Source organism: Cebus imitator, unplaced genomic scaffold (assembly GCF_001604975.1).
Source record: "Cebus imitator isolate Cc_AM_T3 unplaced genomic scaffold, Cebus_imitator-1.0 Scaffold249, whole genome shotgun sequence".
Lineage (NCBI taxonomy): Eukaryota > Metazoa > Chordata > Mammalia > Primates > Cebidae > Cebus > Cebus imitator.
The window spans coordinates 2621392-2640833 of NW_016107564.1; the positions used below are offsets into that span (position 1 = coordinate 2621392).

Genomic DNA, 19442 nt, shown 5'->3' on the forward strand with positions numbered 1-19442 from the left:
CTCACTGCCACCTCCGCCTCCGGGTTCAAGTGATTCACCTGTCTCAGCCTCCGGAGAAGCTGGGATTACAAGCGCCCGCCAAGAATTTACAGCCACGCCCAGCTAATTTTTTTTATTTTTCATAGAGATGGGGTTTCTCCATGTTGGCCAGGCTGGTCTTGAACTCCTGACCTCTGATAATCCACCAGCCTCGGCCTCCCAAAGTGCTGGAATTACAGGCGTGAGCCACCGTGCTTAGCCAGTATCCTTGATTTATACATTAAAAACTAAGGCTTAGAGACGTTAACTAATTTGTCTAAGGTCACACAGCTGTGAAGCATGTGTACACAGGTGGGCCCACTCAAGACTACTCATGGGAACGACTACTCTCTGCCATCAGAGACAGAGCTGAGCAGCTGTCAGCATTATCACCTGAAGAAATTCAGTGAAACTGGCTTGAATCACATGCTCCATCTTCATCACCCCTGCCCACTCCAAGTTCCATTTGTTTACTATCTGCTTTCTTGACAGGACTAGGGTCAGTCCCTCTTTCTAAACAGCATCCTGTTTAATCTGATGTTTCCTTAGGAGTGCCCTTCTCATTTGAAGCTGATGGCAGTAACCAGCTGATTCTGATGACCTCAGGGAAAGTATCTCATAGTGTGGCATGGGCCATTGGAGAAAATGGGATACCTTTAATTCCTCCATTGTCACAGCAGAACATCGGATTTCGGAGGTAATACATGGTGAGAGTAAATTGATGAGCAATGTCAGTATTAGCATTAAAGATACCCAAAGGGAAAGAAAGCTTGCAATATCATATTCTTTCCTTTTATTGTCAGGTGCCAGTATTTTCAAGAGTTTTTTATTCTTAAGGTAACAAAAAATGTTTATAACAACCTCTAGTCCAAAACAATGAAAATATTAATAGCCTAACAAATATTAAGCGTTTATCATTATTAGATACAGTGAAAATAACTTAATCTTCACAGTAACTCTAGGAGGTATCCTTTCTCCTATTTTACAGATGGGGAGGTGGACAGCATCACAGAGTTGTATGTATTTGGCCCTTAGTAGTAAAGATTTGTTACTAATGATGATTGGTGTAGTATCGGCTGTTTACATGAAAGTTCCCATTCTCCAGCTTCCTCACTTGATTGCTAGATCCTTGAGTCTCTACTCAGAACAGAAGAAAGGCATTCTGGACCTCACCCTAGGCTGGCCCCTCCTTGTATTTGTTGCTTGTCCCTGAAGCCTGGACTGTGGTAGCCTGTGGCGGTCCTACCCACTGTGGTAGACTGTGGGTCTTCCTCTGTCAGAGTCTCTCTCTGTCATTCCCCAGTAGATGTGTCTTCAGTCAATCATTTCACCATTCCAGGCCTCAGTTGCCTCATCACTAAAATAAAAGGATTCGTTGTGATCATCAAGAAGACACTTTCCCAGTCACAGGCTGTCATGTTCAACTTGTAGAAAAACGGAATGGGGCTCGTTTAGTTCCCCTGATGCCCTCTCCATCCCCATACCGACCACCCATGTCCATGTGATAAAAACCACAAGGAGAGGCTGCTCTGTGCTTTCTAAGTCAAAAGCTACTTCCAGTGGAGGCTTGACTATGCCTTTTAATGTAAGAAGTCAGCCTTCATTTCACTTGTGTTTAATGCTTGAAAAATCTCCTAGGGATTAAAGCTTTCGACTCCTCAGGATAGAAGGTGAAACACAATGTGAGTAACAATATGTAGGGCTATTAATAAGGCCCAGCACAACCTTGCTGACCACTGTTGCTTCCTTTGATTTCCATGTGTCCAAAGCTGGTGCTTAAGTTCGTTAACAGTTGGTTTTAGACTGGGCACAGTGGCTCACACCTGTAATCCCAGCACTTTGGGAGGCCAAGGGAGGCAGATCACTTGAGGTCAGAAGTTTGAGACCAGCCTGGCCAACATGGCAAAACCCCGACTTTACTAAAAATACAAAAAATAAAATAAAATTAGCTAGGCATAGTGGCACATGCCTACAATCCCAGCTACTTGGGTGACTGAGGCATGAGAATCACTTGAACCCAGGAAGTGGAGGTTGCAGTGAGCTGAAATTGTGCCACCACACTCTAGGCTGGTTGACAGAGCAAGACTCTGTCTCAAAAAAAAAAAAAAAGCTAGTTTTGTTTCTTTTTCTTTTGATTTGTCCTCAGCTATAGTGGGCCCCAGTGGCCTGGGATGTGAGGCTTTGTGAGCTTTCATCACCAGATACAGAGGCTCCTCTTCACTGGCCGGAATCCAGGGACTGGGGTCACTTTTATGCACTAGACAGAGTTGTAGGAATTAGTCAAATTTCCATTCTTTCCATTCCTATTTCTTTATTGTCCTTATAATATACTTAATAGCAATTATCAAGTTAAGAAAAATGACAAAAGTCCTTCCTTGTGATAACATTTTATCTTATAGAGGATAATAGCTTCCTTAAGTGATGCTGTCTCTGGAATTTGAGGTCCTGATGCAAACTGTTCTGTGGTCAAGTCAGACTCATGGAATCAACTGTTCTTTTCAGTGCTTTGAAGAGAGCAGATGCCATCTCATCTATTGGCACATCAGGACTGACAGACATGAAGAAGTTGGCCAAGTGGGCAGCAGAGTCCAAGCTCGACCCAAATGACCCCAACAATGCCCCTTTGATGCAGCTAATCTCGGTATGTGGCCGGAGCACACACGCCATTTCTTGGCTTGGCCTGAAAAAAGCAGAAACAGCTTGGCTTTTTACAAAATTTTCCTTTACACGATGTTCTCCTATGCAATACTGTTTAAGAACATGAATGCTCAGTTGAATGCCAAGTTTGGATTCCAGCTCTGCTTCTTGCCTGAGACCAAGGCAAGCATTTGGTGCTTCTAAGTCCTGTTCTGCTGTCATAGTGCGGTCATGAGGAAATGAACAGCTGTATAAAGACACTTAGTTCGGCCAGGCATGGTGGCTCATGCCTGTAATTCCACCACTTTGGGAGGGCAAAGCAGGAGGATCGCTTGAGCCCGGGAGTTTGAAACCAGCCTGGGCAACATGGCGAAACCCTATCTCTGCAAAAAATGTAAAAATGTGCTGGGCATTGTGGTGGACACCTATAGTCCCAGCTACTAAGGAGGCTGAGGTAGGAGGATCAATTGAGCCCACAGGTTGAGGCTTCAGTAAGCTGTGATCTTGCCACTGCACTCCAGTCTGGGCAACAGAGTGAGACCCCCATCTCAAAAACAAACAAACAAACAAACAAAACCCCTTTAGCTGGGCATGCAATTCTTGAGCAGCAAATATTGCTGTTGTTGTCACTCCTACCTCGTACCTCTGTAAAACTCCTAAAGGTTTTATTTTCCCTTCTACAGAGAGGAAGCTGAGTTCAAAAACTCAGCGTTATTTGCTCAAGGTCACACAGCTAATAAGTCGATCTGATTTCAGGACACTTGCTCTTTTCATCACAACTTAATGCACTGATGGGGCATTTTAAGAAATCTTGTTTTGTTTGTTTTCTTGTTGATGGTTATCATTTAGGTTTCACTGAAGTATTTACCAGATAAATTGCTCATATTACCTTAATATTCAAAATTCTTTCTTCAGTGAATTTATGAATAAATTGGAACATTAGTTAATTTTTCTTGATATCGAATACAATTGGTTTTATTGGCAACTTCATTATTCATTCAAAGCCATAATAAACAAGTAGGTAATCCAGAGTGTAGCCCTAGCAACACATTCTTATGATCATAGTTATTAGTATGAGTTTATCGATGGGATAACTGTAGTTGGTATGAACATTTTCATTTTTGTTCTAGTTTATCCAAGTCCCATAATAAACCTTAGTTTATTCTGACTTTTATCTTTATAAACTCTCCTTCAACATAAGATACTTAATAGAAATGTGCGCCTAATAGAAATATTAGGAAGAATGGGTCATATTACCTAAAATGTAGTCTATTCCATGTAAAGTTTTCAAATCACATTTCAATAGACACATCACTTTCATTATTTTCTTTTTAACTACATGTTTTCCCATCAAAGAACAAAATAGAGATTGCCTTCTTGACTGGTCTCTTATTACGGACCAGGATTTTCACAGCAGGATTGCCTTTCCCATGCAAGACCCCAGCACATCTTGGGGCACTGGTTTTCCCTCTGCTCAAGAGGAAGTTACAGCCAGCAAAGTGCCAAGCAGAGAGGCAGGCAACAGGCCTGGGTGAGGTGCAGTCCATGTCTGCTCCGGACCTGGCCTTCTTGAGACAATGCACAGGAGCTTTGGAGGCAGGCTGACCTGGATCCATCTCTGGCTCATTTTTCTCAGTAACCAAGGCTGTCATTTTCCTGTCAGAGACAGGAAGGCATGGTTGTGGAGCCAAGTAAAGCTGACCAGCTGCCTCTGAGGCCTTTATCTGCATATGTGCATGATATTAAAAAGTCACATATTTGATTTTATATACAATACATATATGAGTAATTTTATTTCTAGTAGGCACCTAGTAATACGCTGTAGTCTGGAACAAATCTCTTCTTTTTCAGTCTGTATAATGGCATAATAACACTACTAGGGAAACATGCACAACAAAAGTGAAACATATAATTTTTGTTGTTTGGAAAAATGATTTGTGATTTTTTTACAGCTACTAAATGAATATAATAACATGTGACTCATTATATTTTAAAGTATTTTGTCTTTCAAGTCTTTTCATTTAAAATTGTTAAATGTTCCTTGAAGCTCAGTGCCAAGTTTCTTTGGATGAAATCTGTCTGTCATCTAGAGTTTTGCATTTTCTGTTTTTTATAGGTTGCTACGAGTGGTGAATCCTATGTCCCTGATTTCTTTAGACTGGAGCAGCTGCAACAGGAATTTAACTTTGTTTCAGATCAAGAATTAAATAGATCCAAACGATTCAGGCTTCTTCTTCTTAGAAGCCAAGAGGTGCCCGAATTCCGAAATTATAAGCAAATTCCAGTCTATGACCGAGAAATTATGGAAAAGGTATTTCAGGTAAGAAATTGCCATAGAGGGGTTAATAAAAGAATAAAGTACCTGTGGTGCTGTTTAGTATATTATTGTATATGTATTTTGTTTTTGTTATGCTGTCACTAGCGATAGCAGTTTCTCTTTTATTGCACCTGTATACATAACCTTTCCATGCATTTTCTTGAATTCACCATTTGAATAATCTCTCTGCCTCAATATAATGATATATAAACTAATCAGTTACCAGGATTTTGAGTCAACTGAACTGCGTACAATTAGCATTGTAGAGTTGAAAGTATCTTAAGGGTTAATAAGGCTAATAATATGGCTAATTACTGAATGCCTTAGTCAGGAATTCAATTCCATAATGCAGTACTTACTAAGCATAATGTACTCAGCACAGTGGTAAAGCACTAGGGAAAACTAGAGGGACAGGATCTGAATAGCCGTAGGGTTGGTGGGGCAGGAAGGAGAAAAAGGAACAGGGCTGGGCATTCATCCTGGTCAAGGGCAGCAGGAGGAACAAAGACTCAGAATAGAGCAGATTACATCTCTGGGCATGGGGTAGAGAAGTCTTTGAGGAATTGCAGGTAACAGGTCTGTGTAGGGAGGGCAGGCCAGTGAAACCAGACACATGCACTTTTTTTTTCTTTTTCCCTGCTTTTCATGAGCTGTAGACACACACACTTTTATTAATACTTAGTAAGGTAAATGGAAAGCCATCAGGAATTAGTACCAGGAAGATTTTTCATGCCAAAACTATTCTTGAAGAATATGTTTGGTTATTTGGTTCTTCTCTGTATTCATTTGGACTTTGATCACAGGAGATAAAAGCCCAATTTTGAACTAACTTAGGTACTAAGAGGAGTCTACTGGATGATGAAATCTCAAAATAGTACTAAATATCTAAAAATGTTGAATGGCATGAGTGTATCAGTACCTGGCCTGCTGCCAGGACCCTTCTCCTTCCTCTCTCAGCTTCTTTGATATGTTGGCTTCATGTTCCTCCTTTGCAGACAGGTTTTCTCTAGTTGGCCACATGGTCACCAACATCTTACAAGTTCACATTTAGTTTCTTCAGCCAACAGAGATGTGTCCTCCGAGCCTGGGTTAGGTATCGCTTCCAGGTGTTCCACTGTGACCAGATAGTGGGATTAGAGGAGAAGATAGCAGTTCCCAGGGCACATACATAATTTTATTGACAAACAAAGCCAAATGTATGCATCACTCTCCTCCAAGCAGATGACCTGACTCAGCTGCAGCTAGGTGTTACGTGATTATGGTAATGTTTTAACTTGAAATTTTTACTATTTCTGTAATGGCATTACTTAAAATAGAAAAGGCAAAACTTAAGCAGGAGCTTTGGCTAAGTTGCTTGGAAGAGCTTTTCTCTTATATTTTGTGGCCTCTATTTCTCCCTGACTTAACATTTTAATTTGTAACTACTGTACAGAATTCTCTTCTACTAGTAAGGTATTTCAGCTACCTGTCTCAGAATCCTGGTAACTGCATCAAAGACCAATTCTGAACCAAAAGTTAGAAAGAAGGTGGAAGAAATATTTAGAACCACAATTTATAACTTGAATCATATGTGATAATCCCCTGATCTTAAAAATAGCACCAGAGAGTGCTTTAAAAATCATAAAATCATTACCTCTTTTTAATTTTAGGACTATGAAAAACGGTTACGGGACAGAAATGTAATTGAAACCAAGGAACACATAGACACCCATAGGGCCATAGTAGCCAAGTACCTCCAGCAGGTAAGAAAAATCATATAAAACTGTCTTCATAGGGGAAAAAGAGCCAGCATACTAAGGTGGAAAGTCCTCTACTTTTATAAATATCTATGTGAGCTTATGCAAGCCACTTAACTTGCAAAAATTTCATCATAAATACAAATATGTAATTGATTGACAACTATTATCACCTTTCAAGTATATGAAACCGCTAGGATATGTCCTGGTTTATTATCAGCAGTTATCTTTTAATGGGGCATAGTTACAAGGGATTCAATTTCTAAGTATGTTTTTTCTAATATTTGAATGTTGCCATTGAGTTACAATGATTACCTTTGTAATCAGAAAAAAAAAAGTCTTTAAACCATATACTAACTGCCCTTATGCACTAGAAAACTAAAAATTAAAGCTGAAACATCCTTTTGTTTATCCTTTTTCCTTTTTTGTTTCCTTCTTTCCTTCCTTCCTTCAATAAACTGAATTTGCCAGAAATGCTACAGTGCATTTTCCCTATCCAGTTTATATACCCTGTGGCTCATGTATTAGGGAAAGAAAATGACTTATAACATTTAAGAGGTTATTATTTTTATCTGTGTATGTATTTGAGACAGGGGGCTGGGTCTGTCACCCAGGCTGAAGTGCAGTAGCATGATCTCAGCTCACTCTTAACTTCCGCCTCCCAAGCTCAAGCCATCCTTCCACCTCAGCCTCTTGAGTAGCTGGGATACAGGTGCACACCACCATGCCTGGCTAATTTTTATATTTTTTGTAGAAATGGGGTTTTGCCATCGGTCCCAAGCTGTTCTTAAACTTCTGAGCTCAAGCGATCAATCCGCCTCAGCTTCTCAAAGAGCTAGGATTACAGGGGTGAGCCACCATGCCCAGCCAGAGGTCCTCTGGAATTAAGAAGTGAATCATTCTGAATAAGGGAATAACTTAAGAATCAGTTCTTGAGTATGTGTGTTTTGAGACTGGCCCTATTTTTTGTAATGATTGATTCATTAATTCAGCAAAATTTTACCATCTTATATGCTGGCAACTTGCAACAGGAACTCCAATATAGCAGTAAGCAAAACAGGAAAACCCCTGCCTTTAGGGAGCTTACAGCCTAGTACAGAAAGCTAGACGGTTTAGAGCAAGAGGAGACCAGCATTGCAGAGGAAAGTAACCGCTGGGCTGGAGGATCGGGGGGGACACTGAGATGACATTAGGGCAAAAACTTGAAGTGTGGAGAGTGAACTATGAAGTTTAAATAATAAGAACATTTTAAATACAGATGATTTCTTTTCCCAGGTTAGAGAATCAGTGATAAATCGTTTCTTAATTGCAAAACAGTATTTTCTTCTTGCTGATATGATAGTAGAAGAAGAAGTTCCCAATATCAGGTAAAAATAATCAAAGCCATTATCACTTATTATAAAAATTATTATTTGTACTCTATTATATGAAAAGTGTCATATAAGATTTTTAAAAATCATTATATGGTATGCATTTGGGCCAGGAATAATGTGTTAAACCTGGTTAATGCCTGATGATGACGTTAGTTGAGGGATTTCTATTAGAACAAGTCTTCCTAGGGCCTCTCCCATTGCATTGCAATGAAGCCCATCTCACCTTCCCTACTTCCAAATCAACTTCATTAGCCTTTGCCATTTTCTCATTCCTGTTGAACTAAACCTGACAGCATTTCCCTCCTGCAAGTATTTCTGCTTTCCTAGTCTCCCAGTGCCAGACATTCCCTTACTCTTCTGTCATACGGCAGTAGAGGAGGCTGAGACCCCCCCAACACACACACACAGGTTCTGGCACAGACGAGGAAACCTGCTTCCAGCACCACAGCTGGTGGGAAGAAAGCTGGTGCATGTGCTTGGTGAGAGTGTAGAACAGCAGGGAAGATTTGATAGTCACATGAATATGGGGAATTGACTGTATTTGCCTGATTGACTCATTAGTTTGGATAATTGTCAAATGGCTTCAGCTAGGGGTGTGGATACATAAAAGATGAAAAATAACTTCCCATACTGGTGGTCTTGTGCAGGCCATTAACCTTATGACCTTTTCTGTGATTAAGTAAGTCTCTTGGTTTCTTAAAAAGGTTTCTTCTATGCATATATTTTCTCTCCACCATCAGTTTGGGAAGGAGACCGAAAAAATAGTGCTATCCATAGCAGCCCCTTTCTACATATAGAAAGGAGGCTACACCCACATAAATCCATGCAAAACCTCTCTCTCTATTCCAGGCCCAGAGTCCAGTCATTGAATGTTTTCAAAGTCATGAAAATTACACTTAGAATAGATGATGATTTTTCATACTGTTTTTTTTTTCTTTTCCTTCCTTTTTTCTGCTTTACTTTCTGCATTAAGTTCTGAAGGCTCAGGGTATGTTCTTTCTTCTTTTAATTTCGGTTCCTTCTTGGCTTTAAGATGTTTCTGTATTTGATGGTCCTGGCTGACATGGTGGTCCCATGCTGACAGCTATGGAGACATCAAAGTCTCAGGGAGGACTTACCTCTAGGGGAGGGAGGAAGCATTGACAATGGAAGAGTGTTGACATGTTAGGAGCTCTGACAAAGTTGCGTCTCTGAAGCTCTCTAATTTGGGTTAGGTAGGTATCCTGGAAGAGTGATTCCAACCATGATCTGTGTACTCACAGTGACCTGAGTTTGAACCCCTGCTCTCCCTCCTACTACTAAGGAACCGTCAGCAAATCATAACACCTCTTGTAGCCTCTAATTTCTTCATCTGAAATATGGGGTAAATATTATATGTGTAAAGATTAGAAATGTTATATGTAAGGCACCCAGCACTCTTCTCAATACATAGAAGATGCTTATAAATGGTAGCTATTCCGTACAAAACCTTGGAGAACAAACAGGAACAACAGCTCCTGGAATCCTGGAAATTCCTTGGGATTCCTTATGGGAGCTGTCAGTAGTGCCTAGACAGGACTGCAGAGCCCTCAGCCTCAGCTGGCATGTGCCTCTTGCAAAGAGGGGCCCCAGTCAAGAGGTCACTTAGCCAGCTCTGGTCCTCAGGAAGGAAGCAGAGAACCATGTGCATGTAGCCCGTTGCCAGTTCTGCAGAGCTGGCTTTGTTCTTTGGCTGCTTGACATCACCATTAACATCAGCTTCCAGATACAAAGTCACATCTTTGTTTCTGTATAGTTTTTGGGCCAGAATTTATTTGCCCTATGGACCTTTCTCCTATGATTAACTTCATCAACCCAATAGTTAGAATTTTGGGACATCTATGAAATGCTAGACCAGGGTTAGGTACTTTACACACATGTCCTTCTTCAATCCCTTCAACAACCCAAAGAAGTGGGTGCCATTATCTGCATTTTACAGATGATGAAACAGAGGCTTAAAGAGGTGAAATAATTTGCCCAAGGGCAAAGAGTGGAGCCAGGATTCACACCCAGTTCTGTCTATCTCCAGAGAGATAATCCAGGAACTGCCTACACAGCAGTACACACCCACTGAGCAGGCTAATAGGAGATCAAGGGGCTTGAGAGAGGGAGTACTCCTTCCAGCCGGTGTAGCTGAGTCTCTGGGGGAGGTGAAGACACTGGCCCCAAGGGATGGGTAAAACTGCAGCCAACTAGGCAGACAAGGAAGATGCAGAGAGGCATTACCTCTGCAGGACTGGCCCAAGCAAATGTGAAGGGTGGGATTCCACAGGGCATGTTTGAGGAACTGATGGGTGAGCAAGGCAGAGATGAGGCAGGAAATGTAGGGGCCAGAGCATGGCTTTGCTTCTTCTGATAAGCAGCAGCCAGAATAAGTTTTAACAATCCATGCAGTAGGATCTCTCCCATTTGGGAGAATTTCTAGACTATTTCCATCTTCCTTCAAAGGACAAAGAGTTTTTCAGGGGCCTGTGCAAGACCGTGGGGCAGAGCTCGGGAAGTCGTCTCACAATTATGCAGGCCTTTCTTTTCCTTCGAGTCCTGATCCTGTTCTGTAATCATTAGCATTTTGGGCCTAAGCCTTTTCAAGCTGGCAGAACAAAAGCGACCACTGCGACCAAGGAGAAAAGGTCGGAAGAAGGTGACAGCCCAAAACCTGTCTGATGGAGACATAAAGCTGCTGGTGAACATTGTCCGAGCTTATGACATTCCAGTGAGGAAGCCGGCAGTGAGGTGAGAGCCCTCCCAACAGCCCGAGATGCAGTGTACAGCATCCCAGCCAAGTCAATCACTCCGTTACAGAATACTCACTCTCATTCTTAACATTGTTATTGTTCAGTAGGGGGATGGGGGTCCTTGCAAAGCCAGGGCCTTACTGTTTGCAAGTAATAGAGCCAATTCAGTCAATTCAGGCTAAAGGGATTTAGAGGGAAAATTCAAATAACTCAGGACAAGGACAAGAGGTATAGCTGAACTACATGGTACACTGAAGTGATAAGATCGGTCTCCTGAGGGCCCATGGTCTCTCCACTTGCTTCCCTCTGAGCTTGCTTCATTTTTCTCCATGTGATGGAAGTGGCCCATGTGGCCAGAATACCACCAAATAAGCATCATTTTTTTCAGAGAAGTCTGAAGGTGCTAACTTGGTCAGGTGTTGATCCATGGTCTAATCACCAACAGCCAGAGAGACAGGACCAAAAGCACCAGCCCCAAAGATAGAAACAGATCTCAGAGAAGTGGGTGGGTATGAGCTGAGGAGATTCACAAAAGGTATGTGTCCAAGGTTCTGAAACATATGTGCTGTTAACATAAAAATGTGGCTTCCCTTTTATCTGTTCTCAGAAATGTGTTATGACTACTAGAATTCACTACACCAGGGGCAACAGGGAGCTTTCAGCCATACAGAAGATGAGTCTGAGGAAACAGAGAAGAAAGGACCAAAAATTAACTTTTTTTTTTATAGAGACAGGGTCTCGCTATGTTGCCCAGGCTGGTCTAGAACTCCTGGCCTCAAGCGATTCTCCTGCCTCAGCCTCCCAAACTGCTGGGATTGCCAGTGTGAGCCAATGTACCTGGCCTGAAACTTCTTTTTGGTGGTGCCCTTACCAGCGGAATGGGAGAAAGCAAAACTCACAGAACTTACATTTACCATGTTTTAAGCACCATGGTAGGCACGTTCACATATAGGATTTCATTTCACTGTTACTACTATTAATATCTCCCTTTCACAGAAGAGGAAATGGAAGTAAAGAGAGTATAAGTGGCTTGGCCAAGGTCATTTCAGCCCTATCTGTTTCCCTGAAAGAGCACTGTTCTGGCCCTTGGTGTCTTTTTTTCTCCCTAGGTTCTTCCCTTTAATTTAGTTCTGTCTCTCTCCTTCCTCTCACCCCATTATTTTGCCTTACATTTTTTATTTTAAAACAGGTTCTCACTCTGTTGCCCTTGCTGAGTACAGTGGCACTATCACAGCTCCCTTCAGCCTTGACTTCCTGGGCTTAAGTGATCCTCCCATCTCAGCCTCCCAGTAGCTGGGACTACAGGTGTGCCCCACTATGCCTGGCTAATTTTTTATTTTTTTTGTAGAGACAGGGTATCCTCATTTTTCCCAGGCTTGTCTCAAACTCCTGGCCTCAAGTGATCCTCCTGTCTGTGCCTCCTAAAGGAGCCACAGTGCCTGGCCCCTACTTGTCTGTCTGTCTCTGTGTGTGTGTGTGTGTATGCATGTGTGTGTGTGCGCGCACATGCGCACATGCATTTTAAAATTTTACTAATTTTTTAACCTATTAGAGAGCATCTACCATCATCAACTATTCCTAATTGCTTTGCTACTTGTAAATGTCCATATAAGCCCTTGAATCTGCTATGGCATTGCTTTCCTGAGCTCATGGCCTGCCTTTCACCAATTGCCTCAAAGCTCAACTGTGGGGTCAAACACTATTTTTTAAAGAACACAGAGTTGCTTCTTGTATTTTTTACCTCCATAGACTATTTTTAAGAGTTAAATCATTTCATTCAACTAAATTAAGGATGTGCAGTTGATCCTACGTGCTACACATTCAATGCAGGTGCATTGAGACAGCTCAGACATCAACTGTTCCATTAAGCCTGCCCAACTCCTCACCCTTTACTTTTGCATTCATCCACATAGGGTTTTCCTGCCTCCTTCACTGCTCTTAACTACAGCCTCTACCCATCCCTCTAGTCTAATACCTACCTCACTTTATGAGATGATTTGTTTATGTGTCTGCCTTCCAGTTCAGCCTGTACTGAAGTGTTATCTTCTTCATCTTTAAAGCCCAAAGTGGGGTTTAACATGGGACCTAAAATATAGGTAAAAACAAATGGTTTGTTTTTTTGATTTTTTTAGAGACAGGGTCTTTTTTGGTTTTTTTTTAGAGACAGTGTCACCCAGGCTGGAGTGCAGTGGTGCAATCATAGCTCACTACAGCCTTGGAACTCCTAGACTCAAGAGATCCTCCTGCTTCAGCCTCCCAAGTGGCTAGGACTACAGGTATACACCACAAAGCCCAGCTAATTTGTTTATTTTGTTTTTTTGTAGAGATGGGGTCTCATTCTGTTGACCAGGCTAGGCTTGAACTTCTGGGCTCATGAGATTCTCCTACTTTGGTCTTCCAAAGTGCTGGGATTATAGGCATGAACCACTGTATCTAGCCACAGGTATTTGTTTAATAACGTAATTGATGGCTTTCCAAAGAGAAAATAGTTTTTCTATGGTAGCTGTTATGTTAAATGTTCAACTTACATTTATCTGAAGCCTTAGCTGTGAAAGGTGACAGTCTATAGAAAGAGACTATTTGTATTTTGCCCAGTAATGGATGTGAAACACTTGGCAAACCATAAGGTTCAATACAAATATACAAGGTTGTTAGGGTGATAGTGGAGGTATCTGGAAGAGGCTCTCTGGATTTGACCTCCATTTGTTCCTTTAAGAACACCAGTTGAGAAAGGAGAAAAGGATAAGACCCACTGATCCTAACTCAAGCTAGGATTCCCTGCACCTCCCTTTCTTGGTGAGGCTTGGCAGGCCCCAAGAGAGATTCCTTGCCTGACATGAGTAGCTTGGGGTTACTGGAGGGTGCAAGTACAAAGAACATACAGTGGGGAGAACCTGGACTGGATGGAGACAGGGCAGGCTGGTCAGGAAGCTCAGGATCTCCTACCTGCGAGGGATTGAGGCTCTCATCTGTGGAGGGAAAGGCAGATTCCCCCACTCAGGGAGGAGAAAGGAGACATTTTCCTTTGTTCTTGGCAGACACACAGGCCTGGGAATGGAAGGTCGGGGAGGCTCTATCAAACTCTAGGTGACTCGGTAGGGACAAGAGCATACTAAAGGCTTCTGCAATGTCAACAAGCTTAAGAGAGAATGTTTGTCACCACAGCCACCAGGGCCATACATCTTTGGAAAAAGCATCTTCTCAAGCTGGGCATGGTAGCTCACACCTGGAATATCAGCAGTTTAGGAAGCCATGGCAGGAGGATCACTTGAACCTCGGAGTCCAAGACTAGCCTGAGCAACAACATAGTGAGACCTCTGATCCCTACAAAAAAAATTTATAAATTAGCTGGGTGTGGTGGAGTGTGTTTGTAGTCCCAGCTACTCAGGAGACTGACGTGAGAGGATAGCTTGAGCCTGGGAGGTTGAGGCTGCAGTGAGCCATAATCATGCCACTGCACTCCAGCCTGGGCAACAGAGCAAGACTCTATCTAAAAAAAAATTTTTAAACTAAAAATAATGCTAGGCATGGTAACTCATGCCTGTGATTCCAGCACTTTGGAAGGCCAAGGTGGGCAGACTGCTTGAGTTCAGGAGATTGAGACCAACCTTGGCAACATGGCAAAACCAAATCTTTACTAAAAATACAAAAATTAGCCAGGCATGGTGAATCATACCTGTAGTTCCAGCTACTCAGGAGGCTGAGGTGGGAGGATCACCTTGGGAGCTTGGGAGACAGAGTAAGCTGAGATTGCACCAACTGAGATCATGCCACTTCACTCAAGCTTGGGTGACAGAGCAAGATCCTGTCTCAATAAAGAAATAACCATCTTCTCAATATATAATTAGACTTTCTCCATCATTAATTTCCTTCATACATTTTCCCTCCTAGCAAATTTCAGCAGCCATCAAGGTCTTCGAGGATGTTCAGTGAAAAGCATGCTGCTTCCCCAAGCACACACAGCCCAAACCACAATGCTGACTACCCCCTCGGCCAGGTGAGAGATGCTGGGTGTCAGCTTTCCATCTTGCGCTTACGTTTTTAAGAATTGTCTATAAACTGCATGTACAGTCTGCTTTCTGCTTCATTTTCTTTGGAAACATACTATTTAGTAAATATACTCTACCTTTGCTAAGAGTAAAACAATTTAATCACCGGGAACTCAGGATTTGCTCTTGATTTTAAGGTTTTAGTACGTCCTTTTGTAGAAGTCTCTTTTCAACGAACAGTTTGCCATACAACTACAGCTGAAGGACCAAACCCCAGCTGGAATGAAGAACTTGAACTTCCATTTAGGTAAGCATATTTTCCTCTTAAACACCTTTGGAAGAAATGTGGAGAAAGCATGCTCTTGAGAAACAGCTAAGATGAAGGGTTTTGTAGCTAGTGAGTGGCAACAAGATCCAGGTGTCCTGATACCAAGTCCCATGCTTTTCCTCTTGTACCACAGCTGATTCCGTTCAAGAATAAAAATGGAAAAATGCCCAACTTTAAAACCCCAGGCTCATTGTTGGGACACGCTATGCTCCTCCAGGCTCTGGCTTCTTAAAGCCCAAAGTTTCTCATTCCCTTGACCCCAATGACCTGCACTGCTTTCCTTTCTTCCTCGTGTCCCCTCAAGTAAACTGAAACTCCTTAGTTCCCATAAATCATACTTCCTTCCTCACCAGAAATACATAGGCATTTCAGAAGTTTGGTAAAAGGATTTTAGATATTTAAATAGTTATTATTTCAGTGCTTGAAGTGACATTGGAGATTATCTAGCCCAACCTCTACCTTTATGGAGAAGAAACTAAAACCCAAAGAGGGAAAGTGACTTACTTAGAGCCACACAGTTAATTTGAGACAGAGCAAGGATTAGAACTACTTAAGTCAGGCCAAGCATGGTGGCTTATGTCTGTAGTCCAAGCACCTTGAGGGGCCAAGGTGGGCAGATCACTTAAGGCCAGGGCACATGCCTGTAATCCCAGCTACTCAGAGGCCGAGGCAGAAGAATCACTCGAACCCAGGAGGCGGAAGTTGCAGTGAACCAAGGTCATGCCACTGTACTCCAGCCTGACTGACAGCAAGACTCTGTCTCCAAAAAAAAAAACTAGTTAAGTCAGAAGAGGGAGATGATAGCTACCACTATTATGCACAGAACAAACAGAAACAAGAAAACATAAAGACAAATGTTCAACAAAATACACTCAGTACCCTAGTCACCAGCTCTGCTATGCAGAGGTATGCTTGTTCCAGGCTTAGCTAGACTCAGAGTGGGTTATGTTACAGAGACCTCACCCCTGTACTTCTTTACTTATATACAGAAAAAGTGAGTGGGAGGCAGGGACCATTCAACCAGTAGGAGGTTTATCACTGAAGAGTGATCTTGCTGGAGAAGCACTTTTTGGGGCCCAGTTGCTTAGAAAGTTCATATGCTAGCTGCAGTATCAGCTGGAAACCTTGTAGCCTGTCCACAGGGCCAGCTCAGTTCTGGCAAGCTGGCCCCTGAAAAACTTACCGCAGGGTGTGGAGGAATATGAGACTTACCAGGACAAGAAAGCAGAGGGTTTGTCTCTGCATGGAGTCTCTACTCTAATGTTCTTTCCATCTGAATATAGATATTATATTATAGTATCCATGTATAAGAGAAATCCTAGAAATGAAAGCACTGCCTTTAATTCTAACATCTATGCTCACATTTGGGTATTTTTCAAATGCTAACATTTGAATGCTCATAATTTCTATGTTGCCTATTTTCTTTTCCTTTTTAAAAAAATTTTTTTTTTAATATATAGAGACAGGGTTTCTCCATGTTGGTCAGGCTGGTCTCAAACTCCTGACCAGGTGATACACCCGCTTCTGCCTCCCAAAGTGCTGGGATTACAGGCGTGAGCCACCATACCTGGCCTTATGGTGCCTATTTTCACAGTCCCTGGTTATGTGTTATCTTGCAGGGCTCCTAATGGAGATTATAGCACAGCCAGTCTGCAGTCAGTGAAAGACGTTGTGTTCATTAATATTTTTGATGAAGTACTGCATGATGTCTTAGAGGTAAGTTCTCAGTTTTAAAGCCACCTGTATTCATTTTCATATCCTCTACCCACAATGTAAATTCTAATCACATTGTTACCAGAAAGGGGTCCCAATCCAGACCCCAAGAGAAGGTTCTTGGATCTCTCACAAGAAAGAATTCAGAGCAAGTCCCACGGTGCAAAGTAAAAGCAAATTTACTAGGAAAGTAAAGTGGTGAAAGAATAGCTACTCCATAGACAGAATTCAGTGTTCCCAAAAGTAAAAGGAAGAATATGTTCACCCTAGGTACAAAGCTTGTTTAGATACAGGATAAAAAGATCCTGGGAAGGTATGCTCTGCTACAAGGGTTTGTGATAAAGGATTAATTTTCTAACTTACTGTATTCTGCAAGAATCTATATTATTATCTTTAAAGCAAAATTAGGAATGCTTCTGTTCTCAAGATACCAGGATAGCAGAACACTCCTAAGTCTGGGTGTTTCGTAAATGTTATCAATCTGTTCCCTTAACTGTAAACATCTATCGGCTTGGAATACCTAACTTTCTGGGAATGCAGCCCAACAAGTCCCAGCCTCATGTTTCCTAGCCCTCACTCAAGATGGAGTCGCTTTGGTTCAGATGCCTCTGATAACATTTTTTCCATCTTTCATGTGTTTGAAATATTTGAAATTTGACATGTCTAAATGGGGAAGGGGGAGAGGGAGAGGAAGCTAGCTTTTTTAATTTCAGTCGAGTGTCTGCTCTGTGCCAAGTAGGTGCTTTATACACATTTTCTGATTTAATTCTAAATAATCCTACAGATTGTTAAATCTCTAGTTTATTGATGAGAAAAGCTAAGGTTCAGAGAGTTCAAATGACTTTCCTAGGGCCACAAAGCCATTAAGTAGCTGAACCAGTATTTGATTAGGTCTGTCTAATGTAAGTTCACATGCTTTCAGCTAAACTCTTGGTGCTTTCCTGCTGCCAGAGTAATTAAATGAGTTCCTGGAGTTCTTAAACAATTATTACTTCCCACTCTTCCTTTAGGATGACCGTGAAAGAGGAAGTGGAATCCACACCCGTATTGAGAGACACTGGCTGGGATGTGTGAAAATTCCATTTAGCACAATATATTTCCAAGCAAGGGTAAGCATCTAACGTCAGAAGTCCATGAAATCAGGGAATTTCTCTATCCATTTTTCCTGTTAAAACTTTCTTTGTAGGCTGGGCACGGTGGGTCACGCCTAAAATCCCAGGACTTTGGGAGGTCAAGGCCGGCAAATCACAAGGTCAGGAGTTCAAGACCAACCTGGACAACATGGTGAAACCCCGTCTCCACTAAAGATACAAAAAATTAGCCAGGCATGGTGGCATGTACCTGTAATCCCAGCTATTCAGGAGGCTGAGGCAGGAGAATTGCTTGAACCTGGGAGGCAGAGGATGCAGTGAGCCGAGATGGTGCCACTGCACTCCAGCCTGAACAACAGAATGAGACTCTGAAATTAGAAGTCCATGTTGGCCAGGCTTGTCTCAAACTCCTGACTTCAAGTGATTCACCTGCCTCTGCCTCCCAAAGTGCTGGGATAACAGCTGCAAGCCACTGTGCCTGGCCTGCCCTAGTTTTTATAGTTTGTATACTCTTCTTTTCCTTTACCCTTAGATAACATTTGATCTTAGCTTTGAAAAATAATTAAAATTTTGAAAAACAGAGCAGAAAAGCTGGGTATTCTAGAAATGGGGAATGGCCACTAGCCAATATTTATTGACTGCTTAACATATGCTAGACATTTTTCTTACTGTTTTTTTTTTACCTTTATTCATTTACTAATAATAACCCCACAAAGTAGATACTATCATTGACTCCTTTTTACTAATGAGGAAACCTCAGATTCCTCATTTGTAAACCAAGTTTTGAACCCAAAACTGCCTTTAAACCAAGATTTGAACCCAGGCAAACTGCATATCCAGTACACCCTCTGCTAAACAATGAAAAGAAGGCAAGTAGGTACAGAGCCCTTTCTGGAAAGTGCTTAGGGAGATGAGGTTAGAAAGATGGTGTTGGCTTTGAATGCCAGTCTGAGCAGTTTTGATTCAATTTATTAGACAATGAGGAGTTGACACTTGCCTCTGAACTTCTGTTGGAAAAAGCATCAGGATGTTTACCAAATTATATTTTCTTCACAGATTGATGGAACATTTAAAATAGATATTCCCCCAGTTCTTCTGGGCTACAGTAAGGAGCGAAATATGATTCTTGAGCGGGGTTTTGATTCTGTCCGAAACTTAAGTGAAGGTTCTTACATCACTCTGTTTATTACAATTGAGCCCCAGCTGGTTCCTGGAGAGTCTGTTCAAGAAAAGGTAATGGCTTATAGTTTGGAAACCCATGTCTATGTTGATTAAAACACAAGAAATGCTTGCTAGGATACGCTTTTATGATGTTGACTGTGCTACACAAACAGAGGTTTCTTACTTCAATCTCCACTTATTATTCTTTCAATTTAGATAGAATGGTGGTGAAAAACAGATGTGCGGGTTTGTACATTCACTGAACCAATAATTGGGTCAATCGGCAACATGTTTATATTTGTCTTGCTTTGCCTAAAACTTAAGAC

At 41.8% G+C, this 19442-nt stretch overlaps 1 protein-coding gene and 1 long non-coding RNA gene across 9 annotated transcripts in view; one reads left to right on the plus strand and one right to left on the minus strand.

The window, feature by feature from the left end:
* Positions 1–19442, plus strand: part of CC2D2A (coiled-coil and C2 domain containing 2A) — a 136852-nt gene that overhangs the window by 89432 nt on the left and 27978 nt on the right. For 5 of the 8 annotated variants that reach the window (XM_037727939.1, XM_037727938.1, XM_037727934.1 and 2 more), the window contains 12 exons: positions 568–715; positions 2521–2659; positions 4772–4975; positions 6622–6714; positions 7984–8075; positions 9055–9069; positions 10665–10832; positions 14726–14831; positions 15021–15130; positions 16771–16867; positions 17875–17973; positions 19012–19188. In XM_037727939.1, coding sequence (XP_037583867.1) covers positions 568–715; positions 2521–2659; positions 4772–4975; positions 6622–6714; positions 7984–8075; positions 9055–9069; positions 10665–10832; positions 14726–14831; positions 15021–15130; positions 16771–16867; positions 17875–17973; positions 19012–19188 — 1448 coding nt within the window. The remainder of the gene's footprint in view (positions 1–567; positions 716–2520; positions 2660–4771; positions 4976–6621; positions 6715–7983; positions 8076–9054; positions 9070–10664; positions 10833–14725; positions 14832–15020; positions 15131–16770; positions 16868–17874; positions 17974–19011; positions 19189–19442) is intronic. The other 3 variants (XM_017498717.2, XM_017498719.2, XM_037727937.1) reach the window with 1 other exon arrangement.
* LOC108282731 overlaps positions 4896–19442 on the minus strand; it is a 38083-nt gene continuing 23536 nt past the window's right edge. Inside the window, exon 3 of the long non-coding RNA XR_005195509.1 lies at positions 4896–6086. This is a non-coding gene — a long non-coding RNA (uncharacterized LOC108282731). The remainder of the gene's footprint in view (positions 6087–19442) is intronic.